The 10,808-nt window shown below is 49.3% G+C and overlaps 1 protein-coding gene across 5 annotated transcripts in view; it reads left to right on the top strand.

Annotated features, from left to right (window-relative positions):
- The window catches only part of LOC109296595 (alpha-2-macroglobulin-like protein 1), a 66,945-nt gene that overhangs the window by 7,289 nt on the left and 48,848 nt on the right, over positions 1-10,808 (top strand). For all 5 annotated transcript variants that reach the window (XM_019516060.1, XM_019516062.1, XM_019516061.1 and 2 more), the window contains 8 exons: positions 1,580-1,733; positions 2,304-2,388; positions 2,922-3,042; positions 4,270-4,387; positions 5,650-5,759; positions 6,139-6,309; positions 9,325-9,555; positions 9,674-9,737. In XM_019516060.1, the coding sequence (XP_019371605.1) occupies positions 1,580-1,733; positions 2,304-2,388; positions 2,922-3,042; positions 4,270-4,387; positions 5,650-5,759; positions 6,139-6,309; positions 9,325-9,555; positions 9,674-9,737 (1,054 nt within the window). The remainder of the gene's footprint in view (positions 1-1,579; positions 1,734-2,303; positions 2,389-2,921; positions 3,043-4,269; positions 4,388-5,649; positions 5,760-6,138; positions 6,310-9,324; positions 9,556-9,673; positions 9,738-10,808) is intronic.

The following is a 10,808-nucleotide window of genomic DNA, read 5'->3' as shown; positions in this document are numbered from 1 at the left end:
CATATATATTTTTAATTAAATCAAAAATATGATTATGGGTGTTTGATTTTTAGTATATAATCTGGAGTTCTTTTTTGTTCTAAGATGGCAGACCCTCTTCCCCAAAGGAGTACTTCCAGGGGCAAGGGGAGAAACTTCCAGTGGAAAAGGTCAGAGGTTAGGGATGGTACTTCTGGTCCCAGGATGGCAGCCAAGGGGTGGGGCTCCTGTCAAGGGGTGGGGCTACCCATGCAACCCTCGACAGCTTGCCAAAATTTGGTAAGTGGCCCTCCATCTGAAATAATTGCACACCCCTGTCTTAGGGTGATATTCCTTCTTGGACCAACTGCCTAGCTGTGATAGTTAGACAAGCTTTCAAATGCAAGATGTGTTTCATCATGCAAAGATGTGTAAGAACCATGGATTCTGAGGGTTTTGTTATGGGGGTGCTGACTGTAATTGCAGTTGGGATGTTGACAGATTAAGCATTTCTTGCTAAAGCAAGCTGTGTCCCACTTGATGTCTGTTGGCCAGTGGGGAGTTTGCTTCTGATGATGAGTTGGGAAAGGGACTGTGAATATTTTTCTCAAGGTCTGATCTTTGTTGAGTGTAGGCTGTTGCTGTTTGGTGATTCTTCCAGTTGATTCCTGTGTTGGGTTGTGGGTGTGACATCACAGAGGGGTTTCTTATTGTGTTGTAGTAGGTTGGGGTCTTTGGTTAGCTCTTTCAAATGTAAGGTCTATTTCTGTACTGAAGTGTCCTTGTTGTATAATGGAAGATTTTTTTTAGGCTGGTTAGGTGGGCATCAGGAGTGTTCTCCTTAGAGCAGATGTGGTGGTGTCTGAGGGCATGACTGGAGATTACAGTTTTTTGGTGTGCTTGGGCTGACTGCTGGTTCTGTGGATATAAGTACAGTGGCCTGTGGGCTTTTTGTATAAGGTGGTTTGTATGGTGTCATCCTGGATTTGGACTGTGGTATCTAGAAACTTGATGTAGGAATATTCCAAGAAAGTTTGCTTGAGAGGTGATAGCTGTTAAAACTGTGGTGGAAGTCAATAAGTGAGTCCAAGTGTTCAGTCCAGATGATGATCACAGCTACAAAATCCGTTTGGACATTTTAGACATGTTCAGCTGATTTCTACAGGCTAGACCATACACATTCAGTAATCACTGGCATTTTCTGCCCGCATAAAGTCCGCAGCTCCCAGTTTAATACATGTATGGTAAACAGAGCTCCATCACCCTGTAGTTGCTGATCTCTGTTGACTTACACAGCATGTACTACAGAAAATGACAGTGTGATAAAGTGTGTGTGTGTGTGTGTGTGCGCGCGCGTGCGTGCGTGCGTGCATGCGTGCATGCACCCTCCACTGACTGGGACTTCTTTGGCATTTGTGCCGCAGCCTGTGTTTTGGTAGCACCTCTTGGAGATGTACCTTCAGCTCCATAATCTGTTGGGTCCTTGCCTCCTGTAGCAAGAGAGGGGTGAATTTAATCCCTGCCACTACCTTAAAGTTATGAGTGCCTGGAGTGTGCAGCTCCTTGTTATGGAATTCCTCTGTATCACTGGCATAACCTCCCCTTCCTGCTGCCTGGACAGGACCCCAAGGGGAACCGGATTGGACAATGGTTGAACGTGACCCCAACTCAAGGCATTATAGACCTGTCCTTTCCCTTGGCCGCAGAAGCACTCATTGGAGAATACACCATCAACTTGCCTGGCCTCAAGAACACCTTCAGGGTAGAGGAATATGGTAAGAGCCACTGGCCAGAACAGCTGAGGAGTGTGGTTTCTTACATCCAAGCGGTTGGGGCCTTCCAGATGCCAGCATTTAGGCACAAGTGTGTGCTAGGTTCTGGTGAAACATGAGGTGCTCTAGCCAGCACTATCTTCACATAGTCCCCTGGCATTCATCCTCCCACCGCAGAGTCTCCAAATATGCCCGGAAGCAAGAAGGGAGAGTTGTGTCTTGCATGTGCCTCTGGGTTTCATGCCGTCTCTCATGCCCACAAACCTATGCACTCTTTCCTCTATGGGATGCTGGCTCTCAGCCAGAGAAAAAGCCTACAATGACTGTCCTTCAGGCAGATCTAAGTGCAACCTGTGGGGCTTCATGCCTACTTACTCATACCCTGCCAGTCTTCCTCTCCCCATTGCACACATCTGTCTCTCCCTGTAGGACCTCTTTCTGGCCCAGTTGGGGAAAGGTGAGGGGAATTCTTTCTTCAGGTGTGTGGAGGTGGGTGGAGGAATCATTTGCCTCTTGCCCCCCACCCCTCTGCCACATAGGCACATACATGCAGTTTCTCTTACTTTCTCACAGTGCCGCCCAAATTCAGCCTGGTGATTCAGATGCCCCCAGTGGTTACCATCCTGGAGGAGCAATTCCAGTTTCAAGCCTGTGGCACGTGAGCTGACAGCTGGCATTTCTAGACTGAATAAAGCCCAGGACAGTCCCTGCCATCCCATCCCTCTGAGACACCCTGCCATTCCCAATTCAGGATGCCTTTGTGATCTGCTCAGAGTTCCTTAAATGAGCAAGCCCTTAGATACCACGATGCACCCACTAATTGAAGCACATTACCTGCAGTGCAATACCCCAACAATATAACTCTAAGGCAATGGAAGCCATGTTAATGCAGAGGGGAAGACTCCCTACCTAAGCAACCACCCCCTTCCGGAAGCATAGCACTTCCTAGCACCACCCTGGGGTACTGGGGTCCACATTTATATGGGGGAGAGAGTGCCACACTCCTACCTGCTGGTTTTCTCCATGAAGCACTAAGCTTCTCTGGGCCTGAGCAGCTTTGAGACTGTGACCCACTGCAATTTGTATGGCTGCAGGCCAGATGCTGGCTGATGTTTATTTAACCAGCAAGGCCATTGCTGTGGGATTGTCTGTGTGAGTGAAGCTTTGTGTCTCCTCTACCCTCTAAACCAGGTACACATATGGGAAGCCAGTCCAGGGCAGAGTGCGGGCCTCTGTGTGCCGCAGGTGGATACACTATGGTGGGTACTCACTGAAAACAAAGGCTGATATCTGCCAGGAGTTCTCTGGCCAGGTAAGCACATGAAGCAGTGCTGTGAAGACTGTGCCCAAGGAATAGAGGGAAGGAGTATGTTAAGGGGGGAAGAGTGTAGAAGAGTCATCTGCTGTTGACCTGGTGCACCTTCCAGGAGGAGAGACTTCAACATAGGCAACTGGTAGGGGGTGCACGGGGGTGCACATGCCCCCCGTGATGGGGCTGGTACCCCCCCCCCGATGGCCAACACTGATGCTGTTGGTAGGGCTGGTGCCCCCCCTGACAGGGCTGCTGCTGTTGGCAGCTTCTGCAGGTGCCCCCCCACCCCCAATTCAGGAGGCACCAGTCACTCATGGACTTCAAGATACCTCTACAACATGGCTCCTGGACCTCCCCACAGCCATTAGCTGCAGACATGCTGGGGGAACTTGCTGAGTTCACTTAGGGCTGGGTTCATGAGTGAACCAGACCCTGGATTAAACCACAATACAGATGGACAGTGCTGCACAAGTGACACATATGCACACACACAGCATACATCATTTTGTCCCCCATGGGGCTGGAGAGGCCTTGGGCTAGATGTTCACATGGTGCAGACCTGTATATGACTATGAGCATAGTCAAGCATTGGAGCAAGTGACCTAGAGAAGCTGTAGAACCTCCATGCTTGGAAACTTTCAAAAGCAGGTTAGACACTTGGCTGGGATGGTTTAGTCAGGGATGATCCTGCCTTGAATGAGGGGCTGGACTAGATGACTCTGTGAGGTCCTTTCCAACTCTACTTTCCTATGATCCTAGATGCTGATTTGCAACAGAGAGAAAGGGACTGTGTGCCTGTGAGGAGTGCAGTCCTCCAGTTTTGGGCCTCTTACTCCTGAGGGATGCCAAAGTTGTGACACATCACAAATTTTACATGCATTTGCCTCCTTCTTTGTGCATCTGTATCTGTTAGCATGTTGTTAAATAGCCTGGAGACCATCTTAAGAATGGATTTTGCCCTCCTGAAAAATATGAGGTACTCCAAGGGTGCAGGTGCCCCGTTTCTAAGTTGTGACATCTCTGTGAGCACGCAAGCTGGGGCTAATCATGTGATGACAGAATTCCCCCAGGATTTCTACATTTACAGGATAAAGCTGGCCAGTTCCACTCAGTTACAGCATTTTTTTTAGCTCAAGAGGCTGGGGCTTCTGCCCTTGGTGCCCTGAGTTCCATAATGGGATTGTAACACAAGTGTTTGGGTAAGTAGTGCAATCGTCTTCTTTCCAGACAAACTCTGATGGCTGCTTTGCTGCTATGGTGGACACTCGGATCTACAATCTGACTCTGTACAACAACTACCACTTCAGTTTAGAGGTTGTGGCCTTCCTGAAAGAAAGTGGAACAGGTACTAAGGGCTCTATATCTGGAGACTATCAATTGCCTCTGATGCTGTCCTCACATCATAAGATACCTCCCGCTACCACAGAGAAACCTACCTTCTTCCCACTAAAACCTAGAAGAGTTTCTTTGTTGGCTTCCATGAGAGCTGAATTGATGCTATCTGCATAAGGAACACTTCACCCATGTGGCAGAGTGACAAAGGGCTCCTGGTGTGGACATCAGAAATGTCCTACTGGGTCAACCCATAGGTTCATCCAGCCCCATATGCTGTCACTCACAGTGGTAAAAAGCAGATGCTAAGGGGAAGATCATATAAGAAGGGACGATCCAAACCAATCCATTCTCTGCCCTTTTTCCCTAGAGCTTCCAGCATACAGCTCCCAGCTGTACTATGTGTTGTACCAATATAGTTCTCCCCCTCCCTTGATTTGAGCTGTACTTGTTGCAGTCCAGATGTGTTGGTGTAGCTGCATCTACACCAGAGATTTCTGCTGACTCAGCACTGTCAGGGTTGAATTGTCCTTTCTCCTGACTGATGGAGCTAAGCTGGCTGAGATCTGTCATGTAGACCTAGGCTGAGCTGACGTCTTCAGAGTGGAGATGATCCTGCTGGTACTCAGTTGTTTCTTTTACTTTGGCTGCAGGGCGCTAGGTGGCTTCCTCTGTTCTTGCAGTATAACCTGGGAAAGGACACTTGGAATGAGAAGAGATTGCAGGAGACTCCAGAAACTTTGGAGTGGCCCCACACCATCCTTGAGCACTGTCTGTGCCTCATTCAGTACCGATCACTGTATCCAGATGCATCATGACAATGCCTCCTCCCTCAGCCCAGGCAACATAGGATGATACTATACAACTGATGGCTCAGGGCTTTGTCCTGTGCTAGTTTTAAAAATCTCACCCACCAATGGGACTTCCACGCTCCCACAGCCTCCCATCCCCCTCTTGCTCTTAGTCTTAGGCAAATTTTTGCTAGTTATCCACCCTGGTACTTCCCCTATTTGTTCAGTTTCATCCCTTTACATCCTTCTGTGAACCCCTGCCAATGAATTCCTTGAGGCTGACATGCACTAGGTAGGACAGGCCCTACTGCTATTGCTCATCATAGAGATAAGATGATTCTCCGGTGGGAAAGGAGCAGCCCATCTGCCCCCACTGTGGTAGAAGACCATCTTCTAAACCACTGCACGGGGAGCATCCAGTCAACCTGTCTTCTGTCACCCATGTAACACTCACCCTAAATTCTCTGTCTGCCTCCTCCTATAGGGGTAGAGTTCAACACCACTCAGAGCTGCAGGGTCTCTTCTGCCATCACTTCTCTTCAGTTTCTGGACAAAAATATCTACTACCAGCCAGGAGCCCCCTACTATGGTAGAGTAAGTGAATAAGAGAGATACTGGGGAGGTCCTTCTCCAGAGGCAAATGGGAAGGCAAGGACTGAGTTGCATGGTCCTAAAAGTGGTCCCCTTGCTCCCTTAGTCCTCCTCCCTTTCTAGGTCTCTCTTGTCTGCAGGGATTTGAAGGCTGGCCACTCTGGAGCTGTTGGGGTGGCTCTGGGGATGTGTTTGTGGAGGTGGCTTTGGGTTTGCTATTAGGGAAAGGAGCTAGGGACAAGGGAGGGTCAGCAGCTGGAAGGGACTGTGGGCACATTGTGGACAGCAGGATGATTCCTAAGCCAGGATGAGGGAGAGGGACACGTTTTCAGTCAGATACATTTACATTTCCATCTCTCACTTCTATTCTGTCTCCTTGTAGCTGGAACTGAGAAGTGCAGCTGGGACTCCGCTGAAGAATAGAGAGGTTTATCTCTCTGTACATGTCAGCAACAAAGAAGAGACTCAAACCTACCTCACAGACAGTACAGGAGTGGCCTCCTTCACTTTGGACACTTCTACATGGACTGGTGGTGCCACAGTTTCATTGAAGGTTAAGCACAGCTTTCAAACGATAACATTTTGCATTTTTATTAAGTTGTTAGATCTGTAACTAGTGACTAGCTCCAGTCCCATGAAGAGCCAGGCCAGTGTCACCCTCCCATCAGGCAGGTGGGGAAATCAAGGCCCTGGGAGATAGAGTGATTTGCTGTGGGGGTGTAATGGGACTCCATGGCAGAGCCAATGTGCTCCACCCCTCATGCCACATATAGTCATTAAGCTGACAGGCATCACTGGGGAGAGTAACGTAAGAAGGGGACACAGGGCGCCATACTTGTTCCTGGAAAAAGTGACTTACAGCTGAGCAGACAAAGACAATGTTTAGCTTGGCAGGGAAGGGCCCCAGAAGCAGGGCCAGCTGGAGAAGGTAGAGGGAACTGGGCTCTCCTGTGTGGGAAAAGCAGAAGAAAGAAACAACAAGAATGAAATGTGCAAGATCATGACACAGGCAGGGAGGGCCAGTGGAGGCGTCTCTGTTTAGATTGCCCCCATAACACAAAGAGAAGGAACTTAGGAGGCAGAAGAGACGAAAGGAAACACTTTTGTAGGGAATGCATAGTCACTGTGAGAAACTGGCTGCTGCAAGTTAGTATGGAGGCCAACAGTTCAAATGCAGCTTGGTAAAAGGTAAAGCCTGTATATCTGGCTTTGGTATCAGAAGCGGACTGGCCAAGTTTGCTGTTGACACCAAACTCTGGGGTAAAGCATTCACACCTGAAGACAGGAGGGTAAACCAGGCTGACCTTGACAGGCTCAGGAAATGGGTGGATGAGAACCTGATGGTATTTAATACTGAAAAATGCAAAGTTCTCCACCTTGGGAGGAAAAACCTGCAACATCCTTATAGGTTCGGTAGTGCTATGCTGGCTAACACTATGGATGAAAGGGACTTGGGGGTCATAATTGACCACAAGATGAATATGAGACTGCAATGTGATACTGCTGCTAGTAAAGCAAGCAAAACACTTCCTTGCATCCATAGATGCTTCTCAAGTAAATCCCAGGACATCATCCTCCCATTGTATTCAGCCTTGGTGAGGCCGCAGCTGGAGTACTGTGTCCAGTTTTGGACCCCACAATTCAAAAAGGATGTGGAGAAGCTTGAGAGGGTGCAGAGGAGAGCCACGCGCATGAACAGAGGTCAGGAAAGCAGACCTTATGATGAGAGGCTGAGAGCCATGGGACTCTTCAGCCTGGAGAAGCGCAGGCTCGGAGTGATCTGGTGGCCACCTATAAGTTCATCAGGGTGCTTACCAGGATCTGGGGGAACGTCTGTTCACCAGAACACCCCGACGGATGACAAGGTCAAATGGTCACAAACTCCTCCATGACCATTTCAGGCTGGACATAAGGAAGAACTTCTTCACTGTCCAAGCCCCCAAGGTTTAGAAAAAATTGCTGCTGGAGGTGGTTCAAGCACCTACTCTGAACACCTTCAAAAGACACCTGGATACTTATCTTGCTGGGATCCTATGACCCCAGCTGACTTCCTGCCCCTTGGGCAGGGGGCTGGACTTGATGATCTTCCGAGGTCCCTTCCAGCCCTAATGTCTATGAAATCTATGAAATCTTGTGGGTAAGGCCTGAGACTGTCACCCACGCAACAGTGGTTGAAGGCCTGATTCTGCAAAAGGCCTTTGGCATGACTTTGGGCAAGACATTTGACCCCTTTGCCTCCTTTCTCTACCCTTAAAGTAGGATGTTAATAATTACTCTGGGGAGAACTTACTGGGAGCTCCCAGCCTTGTATAGTCTCATGCAGTGCCCTTGTACAGTCTAGTGGAGTACCCTCTTGCTCTTGTATAGTCTAATGAATAACCCATTCCAAGTGTAGCTTCTAGAGTGGCTGATCCCTGGCTTCTTGGACTCCCAAACTTAGCCTTTTCATTCTTGACACCTCTCGTAGACCTACTTTTAGACTTAGTTCCTGGAGAGGTACTTTACCTCTTCAAAGACATGTGGTACACCTGAAGTCACATTCAGTGCAACGTAGGTTCACTCCCTCAACAGTCTCTATAAGGGAAAACAGCTCTGGCTGGTTTCTCTCAAGCCTCTCAGACTCATTTTATCCTGCCTTTCTCTCTCCTCCCACCTTGTCTATGGGAGTCTTTTCTTTCAGAATCTCTTTGCACTGTCCTTCCCTCAAGTGCCTCCCTGGCACCAGAAACAGCAGGAAGTATGAAAGTGAACACTTCTCCTAGCATGCTCACACTGCAGTGAAATGCATGATGGGTGGTTTGTATCTTCCTTTAAAATGCTCAGCTTTTAGTCTTATTGCACAGGGAGGAAGTAAAGGGGTTAGAAGTATAATCTAGTTGCTCAGGAACCAGGATATCAGCCTAGGTCAGTGGTACTCAAGCTTTTGGCCCTGCAGGCCAGATGAGGAAGCCCTATGCGCCAGGATCAGATCTCGTGCTGCCTCCTCCTGGCCCGCATACCCAGACAGGGCCCTGCATTGCTTTGACTGGCCACTGCATGACAGGATCAGGCCTAGAGGCCCACACCTTCCCCTCCAGGCTCTGACTACTGGAATTGGGCCCTGAGATCCAGCACCACCCCACCTAGCCTGGCACTGCCTTGCCCCACCTGCACCACCCTCTCCTGCCCCCTCATGCCAGGATCAGACCCTATGCTGCCCTGTGCATACAATCTAGCATACAGGACAACTCATGGGTCCAAAAATTTGGCAGTAGGGGAGCGGTGCCACTTCCCCCTGCTGCCAGATTTTTAGACTTATGGTGACTCTGGGGCATGGATCTGGCCTATGAGCCACAGTGAATGAATGATCCAGTTAGCAACTGGTACCTTGTGGTATCGGGGTAGGTACTAGTTATGTGGTGATCTGCTCATGGCCTGTGGAGCAGGCTTGGTGGGAAATGCCACTTGCACACAGAATGTCAGGGGACATAAAAATGTGTCACTATTTCCTGAGGGAGTACAGAGCCTACCCATGGTTGGACCTGGGAGAGGCCGTCACAATACGTGTCTGCCATTTTCTGCCTTTTAGGCAAAGTCCACATTGGAAATACCCAGAAGAAGTTTCACAAAAGTCATTCCATCCTACGGCACTGACATCCTGTCTCTGGAGGCCTTCTATTCTTCCAGCAACAGCTCTGTGAGAATCCACCCTGTTCAGGGGGTGCTGCCCTGTGGGGAGGAGCAGCAAGTTGCCGTGAGCTATCGCCTGTTCATGACAGAGCTGGAAGATGGAGCTGCCCAAGTGGAGTTCTACCACCTGGTGAGTACATAGAGGAGGCAGTAAACAGGGAAGGAAGCAGTGCCTGTAAAGGAGGCCCTGGGACTGTCTTAGCACAGCTAGAGACTGTCAGCTCATTGCTGTCTGTGTTCCCTGTCAGGTTTTGGCCAGAGGATCCCTTATTCATTATGGCCAGAAGACAGTACTTCTTGATGCCCAACTAGGTAAGTCCATAGCACCTTCTAAGAACAGAACAGGGATATAAAAGGAAAACCTCTCTGACCATATTTTGAGGGTGAAAGCAGAGACCAGAGCATGTGAGAGTGACAGGGACAGCACAGGGATACAAGAGGAACCAGTGGTCTCCCAGAGCCTGCAGTTCCATAGGCAGCCAATGTAGCCCTGCTTTCCTCTGTCCTCCTCTCTCCTTCTCTGATCATCTTACAGCAGTTATATTCAGTCAGGGTGGAGTGCTGTGAGGTCCTTTTAAAGGTGCCACAGAGTGCTATGCAATATTAGGTGTGCAAACACCGACATATAATTCACCAGATAAATCCAGAGATTTCAAACAAGAATCTAGAGTCAGAAACATACTGACCTGCTGCGGCCTTTCTGAGTTCTTTGCAATGGATGAATTGCTGTAGTTTTCTCTAGTCAAGACATGAGTGAAGGTTGAATTTGCATTTTCCACAGAGTGCTTTAAGTCTAACTAGAGGGTGCCTTGAGTCCAAAAAGGCTTAGAACTATTGTCTTATGGGGTTCTTATCCTGTCAGAGATCACCTGCTAAGCTGGAGTGGCCTGGGCCAGTTATTGGCCTGAAGACCGACAAGAGAAAAAAAAGGAAGGTGATGTGAGAATCAGTGTAGAAGGCCCATTGAGGAGATTGCTTTCTCCTTTGGGCCCTCAAGAGTCCATGAGGGGCTCTGCTATGGGGAGAGTAAGGATAATTCAGTAGAAAATGACAGACATGCAGCTCTCTGCTCTAACTTATGGCGCATCACAAAAAGTGCTATGAGTTAGAGTGACCCGCCCCTCCCCCACAATCTTCCCCCCTGTTGGGTGGGGGGTGGGCGTGGGAATTGAGATCAACTTTGGAGCTGATTCAGCAGAGAAAGTCTACCTGGCTGCAGCCTCTTTCCCCTAGCCCCTCCTCCCCACCTGACTCCAGTGCTGTCTGCAGTATTGGAGTGGGAAAAGAGAGGGAAGGGGAGGGAGCTGCAGGCTGGGGGTTGCCCAGCCTGAGCAGGAGGGGGGGGGGGGTTGGGGGGGGGTGCAAGACAGAGGAGCCTTCATC

Source organism: Gavialis gangeticus, unplaced genomic scaffold, assembly GCF_001723915.1.
Source record: "Gavialis gangeticus isolate Ggan-Ray unplaced genomic scaffold, GavGan_comp1, whole genome shotgun sequence".
NCBI lineage: Eukaryota > Metazoa > Chordata > Crocodylia > Gavialidae > Gavialis > Gavialis gangeticus.
The sequence above is the reverse complement of the archived record's forward strand: the minus strand, read 5'-3'. Positions and strand labels throughout refer to the sequence as shown.